The 27751-nt window shown below is 41.0% G+C and overlaps 1 protein-coding gene across 1 annotated transcript; it reads right to left on the bottom strand.

Moving 5' to 3' along the window:
* Positions 1-1889: 1889 nt before the first annotated feature.
* Positions 1890-27558, bottom strand: LOC149307126 (uncharacterized). The gene is made up of 13 exons (XM_089538276.1): positions 27475-27558; positions 17021-17172; positions 14279-14429; positions 12802-12942; positions 11454-11611; positions 9877-9998; positions 6938-7058; positions 6441-6591; positions 6172-6315; positions 5301-5432; positions 4212-4350; positions 3530-3629; positions 1890-2631 (listed from the first exon to the last, which is right to left on the bottom strand). Exons 2-13 carry the CDS (start codon positions 17137-17139, stop codon positions 2274-2276), a joined length of 1836 nt encoding a protein of 611 aa, XP_089394402.1. The 5' UTR covers positions 17140-17172; positions 27475-27558; the 3' UTR covers positions 1890-2273.
* Between the last annotated feature and the right edge of the window lie 193 nt (positions 27559-27751).

The raw sequence follows: 27751 nt of genomic DNA on the forward strand, positions 1-27751 counted from the left end.
CTTGCATGCTAAAACATGTTTTGTAGGGGCACCTTTGGAATATTCAACATAAAAAGATCTTGAACATAGGTTGTCAGGACATACATGGGATTAGAAAATTAACTTATCCACAGACTTAAGAAAGTATTTAATAACATTCTAACAGAGAGAGAGAGAGAGAGAAAACAAATCAAATTGAAAATAGATTTAAAAGAAGAAGGCATTACAAAAAGACAAAATGAACTTGACAATATTTTGGAAGACAGCAAAAATCCTGAGCTCTCTAAATTCATCTGAGCATAGTCAAGTGTTATAAAACATTGGCACAGTCAACAGTCGGATACCACATCCTCATTCCACAAAACCTTTTCAAGATTCAGGAAAAGAAAAAAAATTAAAACATTGGCATAGTTATTCAGTTTTCAACAAACTTTTTCAATGCCATATCTGTGACATTTGATATAAAATGGTATAAAGATAAAATATGTAAAAACAGCAAGATGATGGCTCCTTATGGCCAAACTCTAAAGCTTTCTTACTTCATCTGTATTAAAAAGTTTTTACGGCAGATAATTGCAGCTGCAAAGAACTTGGCAACTTTTACGGTTACTAGTTCCTTGTAGTCTGAAAGACATAAAATTGCTCTTTTCTGCCAGGTAGGTGTTGTAAAAGAAGATATATATATATATATATATATATATATATGGCATGAGATTCTAGATAAAGGGAGCAACAAAAAAGGACATGTCCAATTGACTCAACCTCCTCAGAGCCGCAGGAATCTTTTTAGATTTGCCTTCAACTACGGCTGACGGAATGATATTAAATCTTGCGAGCATAAATGCTCTTCTAAATTTGGGGATGTGCAGGTTATCAAAGTATTTGGCATGTATGGAATTCTTTCAGTTCCCCCAATTATGGGATAGAGAATTGCTTTGCTTTTGTGGGTTTGCAGGTCAATATCTTTAATTCTCTGTGTGATAACAGTTTTTGCTTTATTATAAGCCAACATAAGTACATGATCTCTTGATAACCCAATAGACAAAAGCTTCAAAATTAAGGAATTTATCCAAGTTGATCTAAAAGGGTCCGTTAGTATTAATACAGTGCTGTGTAAATTTACAGCGCTTTATAAATAAAGGTTAATAATAATAATAATAATAATAATAATAATGGGGCCATTCCTTTTTACATAGAATAGCCAAAAGTGTCTCCATGACTGCTTCACTCTACAGTGTATTGGTCTAAGGGCTGTTTTCCCATTGGATGGTCTGGATCAGTCTGGGTGGCAGGAATTGTGGCTCCGGGGCTTGGGCTGGATCCCTCCCTGCCCCATGTGTCATTATTTTAGAGTAAACCCATGGGGGCCCAGCGTCCCCTCTCCTTGCTCCACGCGGCTTTACTCTTTATTTGAGAGACCAGCCTGGCAGAGAAAGGTCAGGGGAAGCTCGATCTTTTCCTTCCCTTCTCTGCCAAGTTTCAAAGTCAAACTCAGGAGAGAAGGCATGGAAGGCTCCTGGCCTTTTCCATCTCTTTCCTGCCAGCCTTCAAAGTCAAGCCTGGCTCGGAAGAGATGGGAGGGCGGTTTGGATAATTTCGTGGGTGTTGGAGATTTGCCCACATTGGATGAATCAGAAAACAGACAGGTCAAAAAAAACCTACTGGTCAGGAATTGCAGGGCAAGAGAAAAAAAGAGGCCACGTGAGTTCGCTGAGGCTAATGGAACCATTCACTGGAAAGGTGTATAGTAGTTCCCCCTCCTAAGCCATGGATTTTTTAGCCACTGGTTCAAGCTTTTGCAGCTTGAAAGTTTTCAAACAAAGGATAAATTCCAAGTAGCAAACCTTGGTGGGTTGGCTACTATTTTAAAGGAGGGGGACTATTTTGCTATGCCATTCATTGTACGAGGGGTAATGTACCAACACAAGCATTTCAAGGGCATGTAGCTTTGAGATTTTGCAGACTCCACCTTCACAATATCCCCTCGTATTTAATGAGACTTGAGCATCCACAGGCCTTGTTATCCACAGGGGGTCCTGGAACCAGCCCCCAGTGGATAAGAAGGGACAGCTCTTCACAGTTGGATGGTTCAGAGCACTGCTTCCAATTGGTCAAGGGGTGTGGCAGGTCTATATTGGAAGGGCTAAGTAAGTTTGACAGCTATCAATCATTTTGAAACTTCATTTTTTTGCATTGTAGGAAGCCAACCAAGTCTATGAAAGCTTAGGCTACAAGTTCTTTCACCCGGTTAGTATTAGATGAATGGGCAGGCTCTGGTCTTTTTTTTTTTCTCCTTAAGCAGGTGGCCTCTGCTCTCTTCCTGGCCTCTTCCTGGCCTTTGCTATCTTCCTGGCCTCTGTGCTCTTCTTGGCCTCTGTGCTCTTCTTGGCCTCTGCTCTCCTCTTGGCCTCTGCTCTCCTCTTCCTGGCCTTTGCTCTCCTCTTCTTGGCTTCTCCCTTCAGCTGCCGCCGGACATCTTTTCCCTGTTGTGTTGGAAACCTGCAAACTGGGGTGTTATGGCAGCAACAACAGGGAGTTTCAAGACGACGCTTCTTTGCAGGTGGAGGGCTGCAACATGAGTTTTGGACCTCAGGACGTGGCAGCATGCGCTTATTAGTGGCTAGACGTCTCCGCTTGTTGTCCGGTTCATCCCTGGACAGAACAAGAGATAATGAAAGAGAGGTGTCACCTCAGAAGAAGACATCCAGGATGCCAGAAACATGAAAGTTTTAAGTAAGCATATACACGGAGATGAGTGTGGATTCCTTCCAAACAGGCATGGTAAAAATAATATTAGGACAGTGTTAAACATCCTTGAAAAATTTGAACGCCAGAATGATGAGAAGCTGGCTATGCTGTTTGGTGGATGAGGAGAAAGCATTTGATAGGATTAGTTTGAGTTATCTACAAGAAGTACTGGAATGGATGAATCTGGGACCAAAATTATACAATTGGTTATTTGCTATATACGTTGAACAAAAGGCGTAACTGATAGTAAATAATGAAAGAACGGGTTATTTTAAAATTGAGCATGGTACAAGACAGTCTGTTCCCTATCCCCTCTCCTGTTTATTGTTGCATTTGAGGTATTGTTGAACCACGTTAGAACTAACCCTGAGATAAAAGGGGTAAGAATAAGAGAACATGAATTTAAAGCTAGACATTGTTGTCCACATTACAAGAATATACAGATGATAAATCAATCTAAAACCTCTTTTATAACAAAGAATTTAAGCAAGGATAAGAATGGGAAACTGAGTAAGATTTCTGGATTTAAAATCAATAATAAGGCTAAATACCTAGGAATTGTTATGACAAATAGAAATATTGTTTCAAAATAATTATATTAAGCTTTGGACTGAGATAAAAAGGGATTTAGCTTCTTGGTCAAAAATACACCTTTCTTTTTCTGGGAGAATTGGAACTATCAAAATGAGCATTTTTCCACATATTTTGTTATATTCCAATAACATCAGATATGAAAGTATTTACAATCTGGCAATCTTTCCCTTTCACCCTTAAGAATATCTATATGAAAAGGTCAGCTCACCTGTGGTCCCAGTCGCTGCACAAACGCTTCTGGGGTGTGATTCTTGTCCTGTTGCAGGAAGGCTTCCCATGACTGTCTCTTGGTCCAAAGCCTCGCTTTGCTAATAAAGGAAGGAAATATTATATATAAATGTGTAAATTTATAAATGTGTAAATTTACAGCACTTTATAAATAAAGGTTAATAATAATAATAATAATAATAATAATAATTTAAACAGGGCTATCATATCACCTCTTAACCTTCTTTTCTCCAGGCTAAACATCCCCACCTCCCTAAGGCGTTTCTCATAGGGCATGGTTTCCAGACACCCCAATTTTAGTCACCCTCCTTTAGACACACTCTAGTTTCTCAATGTCCTTTTTGAATTGTAAAATTATATCTCTTTATAATTTGGACTGAGGCCCGAACAGACAGGCCAAAATAAAGCTGCTTTGGATCACTTTGGAGATAGGCTGTTTAAATGATGCGTGCGTCCTAAGAGGCTGGAAGCTGCGTCAAAGCCACACTCCAGTCCTAAGGACTAGAGCACAGCATTGGTACACCCTCTGGCCTCTTAAGTTCCATGTGCATTTAAATCGCATACCTCCAATGTGTCCTGAAGCAGCTTTATTTTGGCTTGTCTGTTCGGGCCATGAGAACTAATGGAAAGTGTTGTGTGTCAGCTTCTGCCTGGTTTCTTACCTGTCCTTTTCTTTGGCTGAGAAGGAAGAGTAGGAGGAGGAGGAGGAGGAGGAGGAGAAGGAGGAGGAGGAGGTGGAGGAGGCATCTGGTGGACCTTTGGAGAAGGTTCAGGACAAACTGCTTTTTTCTCCTTCTTTTCCTGTTGAAAGCAAAAGAGAATGGAAAGGGTTATTAGAAAACCTGAAAGCAAACTGTTCTAAAAGGCTTCTGGGTACTGACCAAGCTATCTGAGGGTTTCCCTATATCTCCCCTCCTCATATCTGCAGGACAGGAAATTCACTCTAGGTTCCAATCTGAATTCCAGAGGAACTATCAAAGGTACGACACCCAATCAAAGGAAAGCACCGGGGACAGTCTTTTAAACTTTGGACTAAAGCCCAGAGCAGATTCACTGGCTTTGGAGATGACTTGAAGGCACACAACAGTAAAAAATGCGAAATCTTAAACTAGATTTCAATGTCCACGTTTTCTAGATGGAAGGCACATAGCTCCTCGGGGGTCCTTATTTTTCTTTTCTTTATGAGAGCCAGCATGGTGTAGTGGTTTGAGTGTTGAAGGCAGGCAATAGCAAACCTCCTCTGAACAAACCTTGCCAAGAAAACAAGGGTGCCCTTGTAAACTCAAGTAACTTGACTTTCAAGGAAGCAGGGCTGGGATTTAGCTAGAAGTCAGGTGTGTGGGTCTTCCTTTCCAACCCTTCCAGAGGCTGTGTATGTCTATAGGTTAGTGCCTCCTCCCTGGGTCCTTCCTGCCTTGGTCTTGCCCAAGAATTGAGGAGGCTGCTGGGATGGGCTCCTCTGCTCAGATCTGGAGCTTCTGCCCTCTGAACCAGAGATGATCATAGAATCCTAGAGATGAAAGAGACTCCAAGGATCATCCAGTCCAACCCCATCCAGCCATGCAGGAACTCACAATCATAGTATCCCAAAGAGATGGCCATCCAGCCTCTCTTTAAAAAACCAAAGGAGGAGACTCCACTACACTCTGAGGCAGCATCGTCCACTGTCCAACAGCTCTTACTGTCAGATTCAAAGCCAGATTGCCAGGGTTCTAATTAACATTTAAACAGCCATATTATGCTTGCTATACCTTCTCTTCCTTGTCTTCGGCTGTTTTCATCTCCTTCTTCTTCTTCTTCTTCTTCTTCTCCTTCTTTTCTTGATTCTTTGCAAGAATTTCTTTATCTGTTTTGTCGTCTTTCTGCTCCGTTTTTGCAAGATTCTTATCAAGACAAAAACAAAACAAACAGTTTCATTTATATACCGCTTCATGCTGAACTAACAGTGTCTAAGCGGTTTACAACTGTAAGCTAATTGCCCCCAACAGTCTGGGTACTCATTTTAGCAACCTTGGAAGGATGCAAGCCTGAGTCAAGCGTAAGCCCCCTTAGCTGGGATTGAACCCACCCTTGTGGTTTTTAGTGAGTGGCTGCAATACAGGCATTTAACCACCTGTCAATCCTTCTAGACAAAAGGAAGAAAGGATACAGGAAAGGAGACAAAGAAAAAACAATGATTGCCAAAATAAAGCTGCTTCAGGTCACTTTGGAGGTATGCTGTTTAAATGATGCATGCATCCCAAGAGTCCAGAAGCTGTAACACGATCCTTAGGACTGGATCGTGGCTTTGGCGTGGCTTCCAGACTCTTAGGACACATGCATCATTTAAACAAAATACCTCCAAAGTGACCTGAAGCAGCTTTATTTGGGCCTTTTGCCATATTTTTTGAATATAAGTTTTAATATAGCCCACTTAAACCACTCTTGCCTTAATTTGCAAAACATCTTGTAGCACCTGTGAGACTAACTGAGTATAAACGTTTGCAGACTTGTTCTCCATCCTCACATCCATGGAATCAATGGGTGCCCAGAACGGATCTTAGATCCCTCCTTGCATCTGCCGAAGTAGATCAAGTCTACAATGGCTGATGCTAAAACTTCCTTTGAAAGTACAAAACCTACCACCACCTGACTCTTCTGTGGGGGGTTTGGCTCTTTCTGAACCTCCTGTTTCAGCTTCTTTTTCCTGGCCAAATAGAGGAGGTAGTCAGTCTCGGCTTGGAGCTGTTTACGCAATGATGTTTTATTTGTCTCAATTGGTAGCACCTTTGGATGGGAAAACACACAAAATAAAATCTCACATGTCATAAAGTTGGAAGAGACAACTTTAAGGGTAAATTCTCAGTGGGGAGAAAGATATCCAGATGCAAAAAATACTATGAAAAGTGTACCTTGTCAGTTAGTTTCAGCTGTTGGATGGCTTGCATTAGGTCGAAGGCCCCGCTGCCTAGCTTGTCTGCGCCAGGTAACAAATGGGAGCCGCCATCCAAGCCCCGTTCAACATCCGAATTGGCTGGTTTGGGTTGGCAAGTGAGATTAACCCTGTCCATTTGACCAAAGAGGAGAATGATGAGGGGGTGCCCCTTTTCTATGGAGTTTATCACAAGTGAGGAATTACTCATAATTTTGAAGGAAAAGAAAGTGGGGCCAGAACGCATTCACGTGAATTCGCTAGGTTAGCAAAATTACATGAATTGCATTCGAACTGGCTCCCCATTGCCCAAAAATAGCATGCCATTGCCCAAATTTGCGTGTGGCAGTCTATCACACAATAACGTTAAACCCCATGATTGCATTCAGATTGCCACTGGATTATACTTCCAATTTCCCTTGCCTAATAAACTCTCATATTGTAACTTTTCTCCCAAGAACCTATTTCCAGACTCACTTGGCTTCCTTCCCTGGGACTGAAATTTTCTGAACTTTTTCATTTGGCTTGATGGGAGCTTTTCTGGTGGAATCTTCCTTTGTTCCCACTTCTTTCTTGGGAGAAGAATGCCAAGAACAGCCTAAGAAGGAAATACAATTTTACCTCATCAAAAGTAAGTGAAACTCTTGATATAGGATATGTCAGGTAAAACTCTCTTCATGCATGTAAACGTTTAACAGATTTTCTAGTGGTCAAGCTGATAGCAGTTAGAATCACTTGAAATTTGTTGTCATCTACTGCTTTGGGGCAAATCATGGCCCCAGGCAGCCCTCCTGTGCTCAATGTAGCCCTCCATCTTTTTCAGTCCGCAGGGGAGCCGCGCCGTGTGGAGGCTCCGGCTCCCCCACGGACTAGCCGGCGGTGGCTACCCCGCCAAAGCCTCAAACAAGCAAAGCACCAAGCTTGGCTTCTTCAGAAGTGACTTCATCCTGGCATTCCCACAAGACCAGGAGTTCCAAAACCACTTCCCGTAGTAATGGCTCCTCACGAAGGTCTGTAGGAGCAGAGCTGGAGATGATAGCTCTTCAAGCAAAGGCTGAGGCAGCAGCAGCTGCGAAACAGGCAGAATTTTCCAAAAGAAAGCAAGAACTCAAAATAGAGCAAGCCAGAATGAAAGCTGAATTGGAAACCTTGGAGCAAATAGCAAAGTCAGAACAACTGAATGAGAAGGCTCGGATCTTGGAGCAAGGTCTCAAAGAAAAATCACTGGCATCTGACATGTCTAAACTGAAAGAAGAAGACCCTAGACAGAAGGTGATTTCCTATTTAGCTGGTCAACCACGAGACCTCAAGGCAAAGAAGTTTCAGCCCATGACACTTCTAACGCCAGCTGCTGCACCCATTGTTCAGCCAGCAGAAGCACCACCTTTAGTGCAGACCTCAGCAATAACCTCAGTGCCTGCCTCACTGCTGTACCAGAGCCAGTCCTTCAACAGACAAAGAATACCCATCACATACCCGGTTAGTACCACTGTCCCTACTAACCTGGGTTACCAACAGCAACCAATCCATGCTTCGCTCAGCACAAAGCCACATTTGCAAAATGTGCCAGATCTATACTTCACAACTATAACAAGGAACCCAAGGAGAGATTTAACAGACAAAGGTGTTCAAAAATTCTCAGAAAAACCTGAAGACTACATCCTCTGGAAAGCCATCTTCCAAGGAGCCATGGAAGATATGGGGTTATCTGTAAAGGAAGAACTGACTTTGCTAATGGCATGGCTCGGCCCTTCATCTTCAGAGCAGGTAAAAAGACTTTATGCTGCTCACATAGCAGACCCTTCGGCAGCCTTACAAGCTGCATGGGACAGATTAGACCAGAGATATGGAAGTGCAGCTCAGATTGAGACCTCTCTTTTATGTAGACTAAAGGACTTCCCTCAGCTCACAATGAGAGACAGCAAGAAGTTGTGGGACCTTTTAGATCTTTTACAAGAGCTACAGAATGCTAAAAATAATCCACAGTTACCTGGTCTCATTTCCTTAGACCAACATATGTCACAAGCAGACACTGTAAGAAAGCTCCCATTCCAACTTAGAGAAAAGTGGGGTCAGGAAGTCTTCGAGTATAAAAGACAACACAGCCAAATATATCCACCTTTCTCACACTTAGTGAACTTTGTTGCCACCATGGCTCATATGAGAAATGACCCTCAGACAGGGCTTTTTGATCTTTACCAGGGTTCCGAAACTGAAAAGAGTCCTTCAAAAGCACCTAGAGCCAAGCAAATCATCTCAGTCAAGAAAACTGAGACTTCATTCTCCAAGTCTACAGCGGACTCCAAATCAATAACTAAATCCTTGTGTCCAATACACAAGGCACCGTACCATATCAGTGACTGTAAAGAATTTCGCAAAAAACCTTATGATGACCGCATTGCCTTGTTAAAGGAACAAGAGATATGCTTCAAATGCTGCACATCTAAAGAGCACAGAGCCAAAGACTGCAATGAAAAGGTAAAATGTCTAGAATGCAACAGTACTAGACACTGCACGGCGTTGCATCGAGCCACACCACCACAAAAGCAGAAAAAAACAACTGCTGAGCCAACAACACCTCAACCAGAGACAGTAACTTCTTCAGAAGTCAAGACAGCAGGTACCAGTTGTACAGCCCTGTGTCAAGAACCAGGTAAAGTGCGATCATGCCATCCAATATGCCTGGCCAAGGTGTTCCCAAATGGGCACCCTGAAGCCTCCAGGAAGATGTACATTGTCTTAGACACACAAAGTGATACTTCACTAGCAGCTCCAGCATTCTTTGATCTCTTTGATGTCCAGACTCAAGAGATAGAATATGTCATGACAACTTGCACAGGAAATCAAGTTATGGTGGGGAGGAACACCTCAGGCTTCACTCTAGAAACATTACACAATGGCAAAAGATTTGAGTTGCCTATTCTAATGGAGTGTAAGTCCACCCCTAGGAACAAGGACCAAATCATGAAACAACACTGCCAGCAAGACGACAAAGGTAATTGGATTGCCCCATTGCCTTTCCGCACACTCTACAGCTTTAAGAAAGACAAGGATTGTGGGAAATCCCAGGGTCTTATGCTGTCTCCCTCTAGTTATTTTCAGTGTGTAGTAAGATTTCAGCCAAGTCAGACCTGGAGAGAGTATTTTCCTTTGACAAAAAGATAAGCCCACAAAGGAAGAAAGATAGTCCTCAAAGAAAGATAGAATACATCAAGAAGAGAGAACAAGGTATTTAGGAAGGACTATTAAGAAAAGGAGATCAGTTTCATGTTATTTGTGTTATTTATACTGGTTATAAAGCTTTTGAAACTTAAAGAAATTTGTGGACAAGTCTTTTGTTCTGGCTGTGTTCCCGAGAGCCAGAGGCCTTACTACAGTCAAAGTCCATAGCATTGCTCTTGGGACAAAACACTTACCTTCTCCTGGATCCTCATTTATCTGGTGTGACGTAGACATTTTTTGGCAAAGATCTACCAAATGCTTTTCCTGAGCCTTGTATCTTTCCCTCATCTTCACATGTTCAGAAATGGATTCAAGACTGGAGATGGGAAAAGAAATACAATATCCCTTTTTGCAAGCGGTTTACTATCTCCCACTGGTACATTTTGATTCCTTGCTCGACCATGAAATCCAATGAGTGACTTTGGGGAAGTCATTTGATCTGCTGGGGTCACCATACGTTGACAGACTACATGCACATGAACACACACACACACATGCACACGCACACACGCGCACATGTACACATGCTAGCTGCGCATTGTGAGCATTATGCTCTGCTGGAGTGATTTGTTACAGCATGAGTGTAAACCTATAATAATACAGGACTGCATCTTGTATGAATACCTCCACCCAGTAAAATCACATAAGTGTATCATACAATACAAAATCTGTATTAAAAAAAAGACCACACAAAAATACAGCCTCTAAAGGCAGTAACAAGGACAGAGTGCAAGGAAAGAAACTGATTGTCAGTTTAGTTCAGGCAGAAGAATGCCAGCCCTGCTGAGAGCTATTCAGATTCTGGCTGGCCTGGCATAGCAATGGACAAGAGCAGGTCCTTACTGGAAGCAACTTTTCCTCTTCCAATCAAATCTGGGAGAAGCACAGCTAACAGTCTCAGGCTGGTTAGAATGACCTTAATAGATTAGAAAGCTGGGCCAAAGCTAACAAAATGAATTTCAACACAGAGAAATTAGAGCAGAAAAATGAAATGCACAGATATAGGATGGGGGACACCTGGCTTAAGGAGACAACATGTGAAAGGGATCTGGGAGTCCAAGTAGACCACAAGTTGAACATGAGTCAACAGTGCAATGCCGCAGCTAACAAGCCCAATGCGAATTAGTCTGCATCAATAGAAGTATAGTGTCTAGATCAAGGGAAGTAATAGTGCCACACTATACTGTTCAGGTCAGGCCCAACCTGGAATACTGTGTCCAGTTCTGGGCACCACAATTAAAAAGGACATTGAGAATCTGGAGTGTGTCCAAAGGAGGGCGACTAAAATGGTGAAGGGTCTGGAAACCATGCCCTATGAGGGAGCTGGGGATGTTTCACTTGGAGAAGAGAAGGTTAAGAGGTGATATGATAGCCCTGTTTAAATATTTGAAGGGATGTCATATTGAGGAGGGAGCAAGCTTGTTTTCTGCTGCTCCGGAGAACAGGACCAGGAACAATGGATCCAAGCTGCAGGAAAAGAGATTCCACCTCAACATTAGGAGGAACTTCCTGACAGTAAGGGCTGTTAGACAGTGGGCACACTCCCTCGGAGTGTGGTGGAGTCTCCTTCCTTAGAGGTTTTTAAACAGAGGCTGGATGAAGCTTTGATTTGGATTTCTTGCATGGCAGGGGGTTGGATTGGATGGCCCTTATGATCTCTATGATTCTATGATTCTAGGAGACATTGGATCCTGACAGAGATGCTGGAATAGGGGAGAAGTAATGAAAGAAACCGGCATCTCTGCCTTGGACCCTTGAATTTAGTACCAACCATTTGTTTCTGGTGTTTGCAACTCCTTTCAGTGGGTCCTCCTGGGTGGTCTTCCACTGAAACTTTGCAGGTAAAATGTAGTCCTTATAATTTATCTTGCTCCCAGAACATGATGATGTATCTAACGTGCTCTCAATATCGGAGTCACTATCGCTGTCCTGTGGAATATAAAGAAGCGTGAGCAAAATGGCTTGCTGAAAGGCTTAGTTTCCCAGGTATCACTTGCTCCATGTCATAGAGCTGTGATATTCTTACAATGTTGTGCATTCAAGTCTTTTTCTACTCATGGTGACCCAAAGGTGAACTTATTCTATGGTTTTCTTGGCAAAATTTGTTCAGAGCAAGGTTGCATTAAATTCCTCTGAGCCTGAGAGAGCGTGAATTGCCACAAATTTTCCATGGCTAAGTACAGATTTCAATCGGCCATCTCTTGGGCTTCAAGAGACTACATACAGTGCTTCCCGCAAGTCTGCAAGACTACATCATCCACCATGGGAATTAGGGACTTACATTTTATATTAAGATATTTGCAGACCACAATGGCTTGGGAAGCTCAGTACTTCCGGGAGTTCTTCCCATGTACCCCTCTGCCTGAGGAACCTCCTCAATGCCCCAGCAGTAGGAGCTGTAAATGGTGGGAGGATTTGAGAGGGCCTTTTCTGCTGGGGTACCTACAGGGATCGAATTGGCACCAACACCACTTTTATTGGAGGTCAAATAAAACACAGCATTTTGCTTCCCTGTGCCATTGGAGTTAATCCACATTTGTGCCTGTGTTTGGTCTCAGATTGTTTTAAAAGAGTGTGGGCTCTTCGGTTTTAATTTGCCATTTTTTAAAATATAGGTTTAACCCACTTAAATTACTCTTGTTTAAATTTGCAAAGAGATATTGCGGCATTTGTGAGACTAACTGAGCAAAAGAAGTCGCAGCATAAGCTTTTGTAGACTTGGGGGCTGTACAGACAGACAGGCCAAAATAAAGCTGCTTCGGGTCACTTTGGAGGTATGCTGTTTAAAAGGCATATGCATCTTAAGAGTCCAGAAACTGTGCCAAACCTGCACTCCAGTTCTTAGGACTGGAGCTTGGCTTTGGCACAGTTTCTGGCCTCTTAGGACGCATGCATCATTTAAACATCATAACTTCAAAGTGACCCAAAGCAGCTTTATTTTGGCCTGTCTGTACGGGCTCTTGGTTTCCTTCCTCAGATGCATGGAGTCAACGGGTGCCCAGAAAGGACCTCAGATATCTCCTGAGCACCTTCTCACTCCTTGCATCTGCCAAAGAAGATCAAGTATACAAAAGCTGATGCTAAATCTTCTTTTAAAAACAGAAGATCTGGTCCAGCACCTTTGGACTTCTCCACTGGGTTTTTGGCTTTTTCAGAGTCTTCATTTCCAGCTTCTTTTTCTGAACTAACTTCTGGAGGTAGTCAAGCTGGGCTTGGAGCTTCTTCTCCAATGGCATTATCTTTGTCTCGACTGGGAGCATCTTTGGATGGGAAAATACACAGAAATAAAATAAAATCCCACATGTGCTCTTTAAAAGTCTCCTAGCAGAGCAAGGCAAACAAGGGTTGGATGGCAATATTCTGAACCTAATGTAAACATTGTTTTCTGGGGGCAGGTTGCAAGTGACACATCTTGTTCACATGGTCATTATGGCATTACTGGTTGTTCTTTTGTAATAGGAACTGAACAACACATGATCTGTGACTGTAGAGCTTTTCTATGTTAATAGGTATAACAATGTAACAGAAATGATGCAATATACAATGAAATGAGTTTGGACAAAAATATCCAAATTAATAGCAAAACCCAGCAAGACAAATCATTTGGATCTGTGTATTCTACAAACAGATGCAGGACGTTTCAAGGGAAATATGTCTGTTTTTGTTTATATATGCAATACAGATATTTCAAATCCCCAACAAAAAAGTTAGAGACCGTATTTTCCGGCATATAAGACGACTGGGAGTATAAGACGACCCCCAGCTTTTCCAGTTTAAATACAGAGTTTGGGATATACTCGCTGTATAAGACCACCCCTCTTCCAACGCACACCAAATAAAAATTTAAAAACATCAGATTTGATTTCAATATGGTAATTTTAATTCAAAGGCTTATGACATGCAGGTACTTAGCAGGAAAACTTGTTGTATACAAAGCCTGCTTGGATTGGTCAGCTCTCCCTGCCTGCCCAGCCCTCCCTTTCTCCAGGACTATCAGAGCGGGAGCGCAAACATGGCTCTTTTTTCCATACCCCCGGGCATCCTGGACACCTGCAGCTTGCGCCACCCTTCACTTACACCTTCCCGGTGAGGCACCCCCTCACCTCATCATCGGGACCGCATTAAGCCACTTCTTTCCACGAATCCTGGTGAATGGATTTTCTTCTACTGTACTTGTATAGTGCCGCCCTTGCTGCTTTCATACAATTGCCACATATGGTGGGGATGCAGCTGTGGCCATTTTTGAGCTCCCCCCACCATATGCGGCAACTGTAGATTTTCCAGTCCGGTTCTGAAGTTTCAACACCTGCCCTATAAGACAACACCCGGTGTATAAGACGACCCCTGACTTTTGAGAAGATTTTTCCTGGGTTAAAAAGTAGTCTTATATGCCAGAAAATACAGTACTCAAATATTACCTAGCTGTGTGCTTATTTTTGTTAAGAATTCACTTGCTATATTTTTTTTTCCAGTAGAAAGGTGATATTTAAATAAACCTGACTTGTCTTGTAAAATCTATTGCATGGCTCTCACTGAAGACAAATCTCTGTGTCCCATTGTGTCTAACCCCCTAGTGGCTTCCATCCTTTTCTGTACCTTATCAATTAAGTTCATGTCATGGTTGGATTCGCTGAGCTCCCATTTCGTGGCCCCTTGTTGGTCTACTACAAAGAACATATGAGATTCTTTCTCCAAGCCTTGTTGCATATCGAATAGTGCGGATTTTATACGGCACGTGACACAGAACCTGTTCATTTGATCAAAGAGGAGAAAGATGAGTGGTGCCCCTTTTCCATATTGCAGCCTGTCTGCTAAGTCCAAGAACCTTTTGGATACAGTCACCCAGATTCACTTGGCTCTTTCCTCTGGGCCTGCAAGAATGGTCTTGTGAACCTCTGACCCTGAAGGCTAGGGACAGTCCAGGGATTCTGTTGGTCTCCCGTCCAGACTCCCTGGCCAAGCTGACACAGCTAGTCTTGGAGCTGGTGCTGGAATCCCATACGCTTCTGGTCCTGGGGGACCTCAACATCCCCTTCAAGGCTGGATCATCAGATCTTTTTTTTAAAAAATATTTTATTAAATTAATACCACTCCCTATATCCCCCAAAGAAACCTAGAACAATTTCCACATTATTAATACACATTTCATTCTGTGACACTTACACAAAAGAAAACCAGATAGCACACTTGCTTATCTCCCACGCCACATTCTCACAATTCTTGATGAATGTGATTGTAATCTAATAAGATCCATATGTAGCGCTTTCCCTCAGTTTATATTGAAAACGTCTAATTAATTATTTAGAATTTTTTATTGAAGGGTATATCCCCTTTTCCCATTAATTTCAATTCTTGTGTTTCGTCTCTCACAAACTCTAGCTTACTGATCTCTATCTACTTGAATTTGCAAAAAAAGAAAGCAAATTTAAAAATTACATTGACATATAATATGTCCCTTGTTTTCCTTACAAATTCCCATCACCTATCATAATTTTTATACAATTTCGTCCATATTTGAGGTCCAATTAGCTCTTTCCCCCCATTCCCCCCCCCCATAAATTTTATGACAGATTCCCAACTTGACCTCCATTTGAAGCTATCTTGGTTTTCCATTTTGTGTGAAATTAAATCTAATTCCATCATATGAAATAGCTTTAATCTCCATTCTTCAATTTCTATTGTCTTGTCTGATTTCCAACCTCTTGCAAAAACCATTCTCACAGCCGTTAACATATAAAATATAATTTTCCCAAACCTTGTTCCTACATCTCCATCTAACATACATAATATCATTGTCACTGCGTTAAACTTTAATTTAACTCCCAAAATTTCATTGATTTCCATCTGAACTTTTTTCCAAAAGGTTTTTGCTTTGTCGCATAACCACCATAAATGGTAGAAGGTACCAATGTCTTTCTTACAGTCCCAGCAGATCTTATTGCCTGCTTTATATATTTTATCTATTTATTCAGGTGTTAAATACCACCTGTACAAGATTTTGTAATAATTTTCTCTGACATATTGCGAAGTAGAGTATTTCATTCTTGCATTCCAGGACTTCTCCCACTGTACTAATTCAATTTCCCTTCCACAGTCCTGAGCCCTTTTAATCATTACATCCTTAATTAGTTCATCCTCTGTATACCGTTCCAACATTTTTTTATAGATCTTTGACAGAGTTTTACCAGCTTGACTCCATAATATCTCTTCAATATCAGATTTAATGTTAGAGAAGCCTCTTTGTTTTTTGTCCAAATTAAATCTCTGCTTTAGCTGTCTGTATAGAAACCACCCAATTAATTTCTCATGAGACTTCATTGTTCCCCCTATATCAATCAAATCATTATACAGTGGACCCTTGTTATACGCTGGGGTTTGGTTCCAAGATCCCCTGTGTATAACAAAATCTGTGTTTGCTCAAGTCCCATTAAATATAATGACATAGCAAAATGGTGTCCTTTATAAAAATGGAAAATCAAGGCTTGATATTTGAAATGTATACCATTTTTGAACATTTTCAAACCGTGGATGCTTGGATCTGTGTATAAAAAATCTGTGTATAAGAAGGGCTGACTGTATCTTATCCATATCTCTTCTCTTTTTGGGCCCATACCATACAAAGCCCAGGGACGTAGCTAGGATTTTAGGAAGGGGGGGGGGTCCAGACTAAGTGCCGTCATTATAATGGGGCTTGAGTGCGGCGGCGCAGCAGCACACACCATTCATTTTTCTAACGGAAGGGGGGGGTCCGGACCCCCAGATCCCCCCCCCTTGGCTACATCCCTGCAAAGCCTCATGAGGTGAAACCCACAGAGGAATATTAGATTTCTGTAATGCGCTCTACATGGGGCTACCTTTGTACCAGGTTCAGAAGCTTCAATTAGTTCAAAATGCAGCAGCCAGATTGGTCACTGGAACATCCAGGCCAGACCATATAACACCTGTCCTAAAATCCTTACACTGGCTGCCAATTAGCTTCCAGGTGCAATACAAAGTGTTGGTTGTTACCTACATGGCTTGGGCCCGAGTTACTTGAGGCAACGCCTCTCCCTACACAACCCGCCCTGCACCCTCAGAACAACAGGGAAGAATTTATTAGTTTACCCAAAGGTCAGATTAACAGCTACTTCCAAAAGAGCATACACAACTATGGCTCCCAGGTTATAGAATAACCTGCCGGAAGAAATCCGTCCCATCACTACCTTTAAGAAGGCATTCTCTATTGGGAGAAGCGGGGAAATACAAATAAAACTTATTATTATTATGTTTCAATCATATTGAATGAATGAAATGTATTACGTTCGATGACCAGCATAAAACAATATAAAAAGTACCAACCTCTTGGTTTTGATGTCTGTGGAATCTGTCAGTGGGTCCGCCTGGATGGTCCGGGTCTGGAATCGTGCAGGTTTAATATAATTCCTGCTCTTAGAAGCAGTCTTCTGCTTGTCCTCCATTTCAAGGCTCAAGTGGCTCTGACTGGCCTCAGGCTGTAGAAATTAAGACAGGTCAACAAAATAGCTTGCAGAATGAAAATAGCTTGCAGAATGAAAATTTAAAAAACAGAATATAAGATGAGACTGTTTGCTGATGATGTAGTTTATATCCTAGAAAGTCACATTTTAAAGCTACATTTAGAATGTCCCAGTTTCTCCCACTTTCCACTTTTGTTCTCAGCTCACATCCATTGCTGCAAACTGAACTCAGAGTGCAAAAGTGGCTTGCACTTCAACTCAGCAGGAGGAAGAGAAGGAGGAAGAGAAGGAGGAAGAGAGAGAGAGAGAGAGAGAGAGGAATTTTGACTGAACAAATAGATTTATTTTGGCCACAGACCAGAATGTGGTGGGATCTTGCATTTCCCACTAGGCTCAGGCAAAAGCAAACCAAATGCAGCCCCTCCTAGCTTTTGCGATTGTCTTCCTTCATCACCTTTGCTACCTTGACTGCACTGTGATGCTCAAAGGCCAGATGCGTCCCAGTTTTTAGCTGTGAAATGTTGAAAGCCATGAGGTTCTCCACCAAAATGCTCAACATTTTGGACAGAAGAGTGTGGGAGCAGGCAGATCTCCCAGCCTTACATCTGTTCTAGTGTTTTTGCCTTTAAAAAAATAAGATGAGGATCCATGCCTTTAAAAGTGCAATAGCTTTTTACTTTTTAAAAAGGCCTTGGCATCAGGGGACTTACAATCAAATTGCACAAATTGGTGTCCAGTGTACCACAAAGCAAGCCAAGAGAATATATCCTCATGCTGGACAGAGAGTAATTTCATTTGCATTTCAGACAGATCAGTTGTATCATATATATATATATGTGTGTGTGTGTGTGTGTGTGTGTGTGTGTGTATATATATATATATTCCCATGTAGCTTTGTTGATTGATGAACCAAGCAGCTTCATGGAGAAGGTGAGACCTGTGGCTACTGCACTAGTTTTATTGTCTCTGGTTTATAGTTCCCACAGCTTCCACCCTGCTTTAAAATCTATTACAACTTCACAGCTAAAAGGAAAAGGGTTAGGAAAAGGAAAAGCAAAAATGAAGTCTTAATAGGGAAAATGTTATAATGAACCAAGCTTGCTTTTGAGACATGGAGTTGGAGTTGCATTGTGAGGTATCCCTTATTATAAGGGTTGCCCCTTATCTGACGTTAAGAAAGCTTGTCCCTTATAGGGCTGGCAGGTGTATAAGAGATGACTCCTATTCCTTTCCTTTTATATAGACTGAAGGAGGTGAAAAAACACATATTTGGGAGCATGGGCCCTTTATAAAGGCAAACATATGTGTGCCTGGTTTCTCTGTAATGTGTGTGTGTTTATGCATCTTCAAGTTGCCTCTTGATCCATGGTGACCACATTAATGTTATGTGGTTTTCGTAGGGAAGGAAGACTCAGAGATGGTTTTGCCAGTTCCTTTCCCCCCTGAAATATAGCCTTGTAGAGCCTGGTATTCATTGGCAGCCTCCCATCCAAGTAATATCCCTGGCTTAAATGCTCCTTCCAACGCATTCCAATGCAACACAAATCATAAAACAACAACAGCAGAAACCCAGAGCTGATGACAGCAGCAACTGCAAATATAACATCAAAGTGAATCAGGATTATCAACCGTGTGGCAATCCTAACAAAGATACTGACAGAATCAGCCCATGATATCTTTCTATTGGGATTTCTCTTGAACTGGAGGAATACATACATGCCATTTACAGTCATAATAAAGAGGTGTCGTGTTTCATAGAAGAGAGTGTGCTTTCCATTTATTTCTCATCACCTTCACCTGTCTGGATTTCCCCATCAATGCAAGGCTCCAGAGCCTGTCTCTCAATTGTTTAACAGGCTTTTATTGTATTCTATTTAAAAAAACCCTCCCCAATCTCACACAATTTCAGGCCTTTTGGAAAGGCAATACTCTCCCACAGTGTTTTATATTGGAGTCCTCTGTTATTCCCCAAATGAGGAGGAAAGCTATTTCTGGATTCAGTACAGGACTGGTCATTTTTCAAGATGAAGCCACAGCATCCCTAAAAAGTGGTACTTCTCTTGATCTAGACACTATGCTTTTATTGATGCAGCCTAAGATTGCATTGGCCTTTTTAGCTGCCGCATCACACTGTTGACTCATGTTCAACTTGTGGTCTACTTGGACTCCCAGATCCCTTTCACATATATAAGTCTCTCGTTCAGCCAAGTGTCCCTCATCCTATATCTGTGCATTTCATTTTTCCACCCTAAGTGAACTATGTTACATTTCTCCATGCTGAATTTCATTTTGTTAGCTTTGGCCCAGCTTTCTAGTCTATTCGGGTTGTTTTGAATTTTGATCCTGTCCTCTGGAGTATTAGCTATTCCTTCTCATTTGGTGCTTGAAAACACTGAAGTTCTGGACCATGCCAACCACTGCCATGTCAGGATGCACAGAGAAGCCCTTGAAATCCACAAACACCTGGACAATTTCAACAGGAAAGAGGAAACTCTGAAAGTAAACAAGGTTTGGCTACCCATCCTGAAAGATAGCAAGATAAAGACTAAGCAAATGCAAATGAGAACTCTCCCAGCAGACAATGACCAGTCAAGCAGACATTAATAGTCTTGTGCAGACCCTCAAACCCTGAGGTTTGCAACAAAAGCAATACACATGCAAAGTCACTCCTGCCTTGCCAGGTCACACCATATATACAGCCAAATCCTTTCCAGGCAAACATTCTCTGAAGATGCCAGCCACAGATGCTGGCGAAATGTCAGGAAGAAACTCTTCTAGAACATGGCCACACAGCCCTAAAAACCCACAAAATACTCGTATAAACAGTTAGAAGAAAAAACAAAATTAGTATATCATCCAAATATATATATTATGGAATGATGTGGCATCTCACTCCAAGAAAGTTAGCCCAAATCCACACAGACTCCAACTCTAGAAGAATGGTTGAAATACGTATTAGAGCAGAAAAATTGGAAAAGCAAAATAGATCTAATTTAAGTTAATACAGCTATAAAACCAAATTTTAAGTTGCAAAATGGTTGGATAGAGCTACAAAAACCACAGAAGTACCAGGACTTTTGGGCAGGGGTATTTTATATAAAGCTTGTAATGCAATGAAGGAAAGTCCAGTATGTGTGAGAAAAGATAATTAAGATACATATAGACACAGGTACTGTATATATAAGCAAAATACTGTAAATTGTAATAATAACAATAACAACAATAATAATAAAGCTTGAACTGGGAAACCAGCCAGGTCTACCTGTGTCTACATGTGTACAATAAATAAAATGAACCAAAAAAAAAATTAAACAAGCACTTACAAGGAACAAGCAATTCGCAATCGATAGAGAAGCCACACAAATGACAAAGTACACTGAAACTACAAGAAATAGCTGCAGTGTGTTGAGGTCCGTCTGGTCTGAAGCTCAGTGGACACTCAACTGATCAAGTTCTACCTTGGTCAAGATTCTCTATGATCTCCTTGGAAACCAAACAAAGACACTGCATTCTACTTGGTCCTATCTGATCAATTCTCCATCCCTGATCCAATGACATGGGATAGGATGGTTTCAAGTGCTTTTTAAAATTTCACTCTTTTTACCTAACTCTTTTGGAGAGCCAGCTTGGATCCCACTCCACATAGAAATGATTTTGAAATGATTGCTTCAACATAATAAGATATCTTGGAAATGGGGCTGAAGTCTAAACATGATACTCATTTATGTTTTAGATACACCTTCTACACATAGCCTGAAAGTAATTTTATATACATCACATTAGTTAGTTAGTTAAAATGTTGCTTTTCTCCCAGGCCAGGAGTCAAGATGGCTAATAATTTTGAGCATGAAATAAAGTTTGCTTACATTGAACTTTCAGAAAACAAAGGTGTCATTTTCTCAGGCACCCATATGAACAATTTTGGGATTTTAGAATATCTTGGGTTTTGGTACCCCAGATAAAATGTGTTCAATCTATTTTATACTAAAAACAGAATTAAAACTATTTAAAAACTTAGGTTAAAACAGTAAAGCACTATAAAACCCCTTGTCACATTAACAATTTGTTTCCAAAGTCTTGGAAAGGTAGTTGTCCAACATCCTTTGCAGATCTTTGAGAACTAACTTACAACCGAAGGAACAGCACCATCCTCTTCTTTTAAAAGCATGTTTACTTATTTTAAAATGCTTATTTAAAAATGCTATATTTTGTATTCTAAGCCACCTTGAGACCTACTCATGTGAGAAAGGTGGGATGAAATGTAATAAATAGCACAACCATATAGTTCAATGAATGTAACAGATGAAGGAATAAGAAAAAGGATGCAATTATAAGAAGGGGGAGAACTGAGGTATAAGCTCCCAGTACTCCAACTACCCTTAGACTATGTGGATTGCGGGTCAATCCTGAATCTGTGTGGAAAGGAAGTTATCCTTGATCAAGGGGCTGCCCTCCCTTCCCAAACAGAAGAGCTCTGTAGGAGCAAAGAAAGAGCAACTTTATTGATAGGAAATATTTATAAGCTTGCAAGGCGACATTATAGAGGACTTGAAATTTATGTTTACATTACTGAGATTCCCAAGACTTCATTGAGTATATATTTTAACAGTCAACAACAGAACATATAATTGATTTCTCTTTAGTCAACCCACGTATATAAAATGTATCTAAAGGGACACATCTCATACTGTCTCCCAACAGACCTGCAGTTATAACTGTAACATTATTATTATTATTATTAAACTAAACATACATCGCTCCCCAATTCATTCCTCACTGGGCTATCTCACTGGGCCTAAGATAGGTCTGACCTGGCAAGCTTGATCAGAACACAGTTTGGCTTTTTACACTCCTCCAAATCTTAGTGTAAAATGTCAAGTGTAAAATGTTGTGATAAAGCTCTCAGATTTAAAAAACAAAGCTTTTGCCAAGATTCTGCAGAGTGTGCTTGGATCATAAACATCCCACACATGCAACGATAGACTCAGCCCCACAGATAGGAAGATGTCTGCTTCTTCAGGATCAACCCAACTGATAAATAGGGCATTTTCTCATGAGCACTTTAAAATATTGATATTTTGCTTATAGACACAGATTTGCTTATAGACACATAGCCATGTGCTATTTAGCATATCTAGTTGGTAAGAAGATAGCGGCAAGGGATCACTGTGGATGGAGGTGCTGGATAATGTCAAGCCACAGAGCCCTAAAAATCAACATACGCCAGTGTAATTTGCACTTCCTCTTGCATTTGTCATCAACAGGATCCTGGCCATGAGTTGTGGTTTGCTAGCCTGGGAGGGTTTGCTTTTAGACAATGAACTAAAGGAGCCCACCCCTTGCAAAGACAAAATGCATTTCTCCTTCTGGCTTCTTCCGAAATCCATAATTTTATTTATTTCTGTGCTTTAGAGATAGCTCCATTTGCTTTTGGATGAAAACACAAACATGCAGCAGCATGGTAAAATAAAAAAAGCTTTTAAGGGCAAGCTGGGGGTAATTAGAAGCTATTTCCTTGGCTTTATCAACTCTGAAAGGGCCACGGTGGTGTTAATTCTCATCTCGTAAACAGGTAAATTCAGCCTGGGTTGGGCTTCCAGGCTCTGGTTTCAGAGTTTTGCTGGGAAATCCTGAGTGGGTTTTGCTGAGCATCGGCAGAGGGTTGTTTACCATTTAGGATAAACCCTCTGAACTATTCATGTTTAAACAGATGGTTCCCATTGACTATTAAAGCCCTTGCTGCAAAGGAGGGGAAGCTAATGGAGAACAGATGGAGGGCAATTCTGTTGACTTCCAGGGTCCGATCTTTGGTTTCGCCATCATCTGCACATTCATATTCAAACCTTTGGCTCACTGGCCTTGTTGAAATGCCACCAAAGATAAGTCGAGGGGTTACTTAGACACTGGACAAGCTACCTGTCTTTGCATACGTAACTGTCATGGTTTTCGGTGGGGATGCTGGTATTTTATTGCACCTTGGAATTGTGCACAAGTTTATTGAGCGTTGGGTGATGATTCTGGAGAAGAGGCTTTGAATCTTGGCTCGGCCATAGAAACCCACTTGGGCAAGTCACACTCTCTCAGCCTCAGAGGAAGGTAATGGCAAAACCCCTCTGAACAAACGTTGCCAAGAAAACCCCATGATAGGTTCACCTTAAGGTTGCCATAAGATGAAGGCACACAACAAGAAAAGAGGAGGATGTCACTACTCAGTGGATGGATTCAGTCATGGATACTATGCTGAATTTGCAAGACCTGAGCAGGGCTGTGGATGACAACAACAACAACAACAACAACAACAACAACAATAATAGGATTTATTTATATGCCACCCAATCACTGGGAATCTGAGCGGTTTACAACAGAGGGGATAATAGACGGTTCCCTGCCCTTAGGCTTACAATCTAGAAGACACTACACAAAAGGAGAAGGGAATGGTGAGGGGAGGAGGGGATCAGGTCCAGCATTCTTCGCTCCCTCTGAGGCCTGGACCAAGGCAGATGGACCGGAGGGAGGGCTCTTCTTCTTCAGGCTAGCCCTGATGGAGCTGGGCCAGTCTATTCTCTCCCTCATAGGCCGAAAGATGACAAGGTGTGCTGGCAGTCTCTCTCATTAATAGAGCCATCATAGGTTGAAGTTGTGTGTGTGTATGTCAAGTCACCTGTTGTCTTAGGGCCCACAATATCTGGTTTCAATTGACTGTGTCCTATTCAAGGACTAATCAGGGCTGACCCTGCTTAGCTTCCAAGACTAGATGGGATTTAGTACCTTTTACACATCTCTCTGTGCCTTCAAGTCATCTGTTGACTTATGGCCACCCATTAATTTCATAGGGTTTTCTTTTGTCCGTTGCTTCCTCTAAAATAGAGCCTAGAAATACCTAGTATTCATTGGTGGTCTCCTATCCAAGGACTAACCAGGGCTGACCCTGCTTAGCTTTCAAGATCAGACATCATTTGGTACTTTCAGGGTCTTTTTTTGTGTGTGTATATATATCTTCAAGTCAAAGGCTCCTAGGTTCTGGTTAGCTTCAAGAGCTGTCCAAGGTGCTGCGGCTGTTTAGGAATAGAGCTTGTTTTCTTTAATTCCTAATAAAAAACCTGGCATGTACTCCTAGCCACAGGGAAGTTACACTCTCTCAGCCTCAGGGGAAAGAAATGGCAAACCTCCTCTAAACAAATTTTGCCAAGAAAACCCAATGAAAGGTTGGCCTTCAGATTGCCATAAATCGGAAACGACACAGAAGGTATATTTATCACCAGCCGCTGGGGAAAATGCATTTAGAACATTTCTCATTGCACATTTTTGCTTGTTTTCAATGTTCAATCTTCTTTTCAATGTTCAATCTTCTTTCTTTTTCTGGGAACAGATACCTCCCCAAACTACATATTTCAGGATTGCCAAGGATGGAGCCCTGGCAGTTAATGCGGTATCAAACTTCTATAATTTGGCAGTGTGGATAGAGCACCTTGGACACCCCACAATCTGAAACAATGGTATCTGAAATCATACTTATTGATCCACAGTATTGATTAGCAGGATGCTTATCTTACCCTAGCAACCTGCATTGCTTCTGTTTTGAAAACAAACCAGCTTGGAAGTAAAAACAGCTTAAAATGCCAGTGACATTTCCAACCATTATTTTCCACATGAGCAGGATATTGATCAAATAAATGCTCTCTTCGCTTCAAAAACAGCCACTCTGCCGTGATGCTTAATCCGAGGTGTTTAATCCCTATTGAGTTGTTGCAAAGGTCAGTTCAAAATCTCATCAAAGCGTCTGAGAAAAAAAATCAGTACAGGGTTCTGAGTCTGTATATTGGAAGAAAAGTGGGAAATAATAATAATAATAATAATAATAATAATAATATGATGATGATGATGATAATGATGATGGGTTTGGGATCTGTTGGGCTCAAGAAACAAGGAGGACTAGCTATGCTTCTTTATTTTATTTTAATTAATTTATTTATGGGATTTATATCCCACCTTTCTCCCAAAATGGGACCCAAGGTGGCCTCCGAAGAAACAGAGCTTCCCTTTTTGAATACCTCTTAGAGTAAACAAGTTCTTCCTAATGTTGAGGTCGAATCTCTTTTCTGAAATAGAGCCGGAAGCACCTGGGATTCCTTGGTGGTCTCCCATCTAACGACTAACCAGGGCTGAACCTGCTTAGCTTCCAAAATCAGATGGAGCCTGGTGCATTGTATGCATGTCTATATGTCTGTATGTTCAAGTCACCTGTCGATTTATGCCGACCCCATGAATTTTGTAGGGTTTTCTTAGGTGGTTTTTCCAATTCTCCCAACATCTGCGATTCCTTGGCAGTCTCCCATCCAAAAACTAACCAGGGCTGACCCTGCTTAGCAGCCACGATCAGATGGGGTCTCATGCATTGCATGCATGTCTCTAGGTATGTACTTTCAAGTTGCCTGTAAATTTATGGCAACCTCATTAATTCTGTAGGGTTTTCTTAGGCCAGGAATCCTCAAGAAGTGGTTTTTCCAGTACTGTACTTCCAACACTTGGGATTCCTTGGCGGTTTCCCATGCAAGGACTAACCAGGGATGGCCATGCTTAGTCTCCATGATCAGACAGGATCTGGTGCCTTTAAGGGATGTGTGTATATCTGCCTTCAAGTTACCTGTGTCAATTTGTACTGGCCCCATGAATTTCATAAGGCTTTTCTTAGGTAACGGATGCTCAGAGGTTGGTTTTGCCAGTTCCTTCCTCGGAAATAGAGCCTATATCACTTGGGTTTCCTTGGTGGGTCTCCCATCCAAGGACTAACCATTAAGGTACTTTCCTTTTTACCTTTTAGCTTTAACAAATTGACAGTTCAGAGGAAGGCAGCTGCTCCTTCTTCGATGTAACACGATTGCCTCCTTCTGGACAAAGTACAAGTGCTGGAAATCACATTCAGTAAATGCCGTCTCCTGGAAAAAGGCCACACTGTGATCTTTTGCTGGTTCTGCTACATTTTGGTGAGTTAAACTAGGGCTGCATCCATGCTGCAGAAATAACCCAGTTTGACAGCACTTTAACTGCCATGGCTGAATGCTATAGAATCCCAGGATTTGTAGTTTTGGGAAACATTTAGCCTTCTCTGTCGGTGCCACATGAAACTGCAACTCCCGGTGTAATACAGGTGGAGTCTCCTTTATCTGAAACGCTTGGGCCCTGGACTCTTTTAGATTTTGGAATATTTTGGATTTTGGAATATTTGCATATATGTAATGAGATACCCTGGAGATAGACCTAAATCTAAACATGAAATTCATTTATGTTTATACAACACATACACATAGAATGAAGGTTATTTTATACACAGTATTTTAAATAATTTTGTGCATGAAACAAAGTTTATGTGCACTGAACCACCAGAAAGCAAAGGCGATTTTGGAATATTTTGTATTTTGGAATCTTTTGGATTTTGGAATATTTCCATATACATAGCGAGACATCTTGGATATGGGACCTGTCTTAAAATGAAATTCATTTATGTTTCATATACACCTTATATACATAAGCTGAAGGCAATTTCATATACAATATTTTTAACAATTTTGTGCATGAAATAAAGTCTCTGTCCATTGAAGTGTCAGAAAGCAGGAAATGGAAGAACAGGGCTTATATAATGGTTGGTTTTTATATAGGCAACCTAAAGAGAGAAACAATACAGATATAAGGAGCATTGGAATTGGGAAAAGTGAAGAAGAATATGAGAGAATCCTTTTTTCGAAGAATTAAAAAAGGATATCTCAACTCCATAATTTCTTTCTAAAAGGGGAACTGGAACAAGAAGTAATAAAAGAAAGTATGGTGAAGTGGGCGCAAGATCTAAAACAAAACATCCTCTTGACCCAATGGGGGAAAAATTGGACAAATCAAAGCAAACAGTGAACATAGACATCAGAGAGAATTGATTCAAAATGCAAAATAGATGGCATTTAATGCCAGTTAGAATAGCCAAGATATATACAACTCCAAATAATTAATGTGGGAAAATAGCAGGAACATATATTCATTTGTGGTGGAATTGTTGTGTAACTAAAACCTATTGGATTAAAATCTTTGAAATGATTTAGAAAATTTTGGATTGTAAAATAAAATTTGTTCCTAATTTTTTTGTTGTTGTTAAGTATGATAGTGGATGACCAATTGGGAAAAAGAAAGCATGGGAAATTATTATTCTTTATGTCCTCTATATCACGGATGGTGTTCACAAGACACTGGAAAAACAAAAGATGTCCAAACGCACAAGAATGGCTAGATAGATAAAGTAGTTGACTCTATTGAACTACTAGATAAACTTACTGTATCTTGAAGGGTTCGGATTGGGATGATGAGAAAAAAGATTGGGACCCATTGTTGAAATACCTGGAGGAAAAAGGAGAACTTTTAGTTATTTAAATTATTTAAATACATTGCTCAATAATCCTTTTTTTCGTGCTTGCAATATGCAGTATTTATTTACAATTCTCCCATTAACAGTACTCCTTCCTTTTTTAAATTAAACTTTTTGTTAAAACCTAAAAATACAACTATTACTATCATCCTGTCACAAAAATAATATACAATTCATAACGTATCA

The sequence above is a fragment of the Sceloporus occidentalis genome, unplaced genomic scaffold, assembly GCF_023333645.1.
Source record: "Sceloporus occidentalis isolate IW3139 unplaced genomic scaffold, rSceOcc1.0.p SCAF_9, whole genome shotgun sequence".
Taxonomy (NCBI): domain Eukaryota; kingdom Metazoa; phylum Chordata; class Lepidosauria; order Squamata; family Phrynosomatidae; genus Sceloporus; species Sceloporus occidentalis.

Excerpts from the sequence above, each read along its gene's own strand:
- LOC149307126 (XM_089538276.1), bottom strand. The coding sequence starts at position 17,139 with ATGGAGGACAAGCAGAAGACTGCTTCTAAGAGCAGGAATTATATTAAA. Across the intron at positions 9,999-11,453 it reads GCAAACACCAGAAACAAATG|TCTTGAATCCATTTCTGAAC; the intron begins GTTGGTACTAAA and ends TCCCATCTCCAG. Across the intron at positions 4,351-5,300 it reads CCGAAGACAAGGAAGAGAAG|GAAAAGAAGGAGAAAAAAGC; the intron begins GTATAGCAAGCA and ends TGCTTTCAACAG.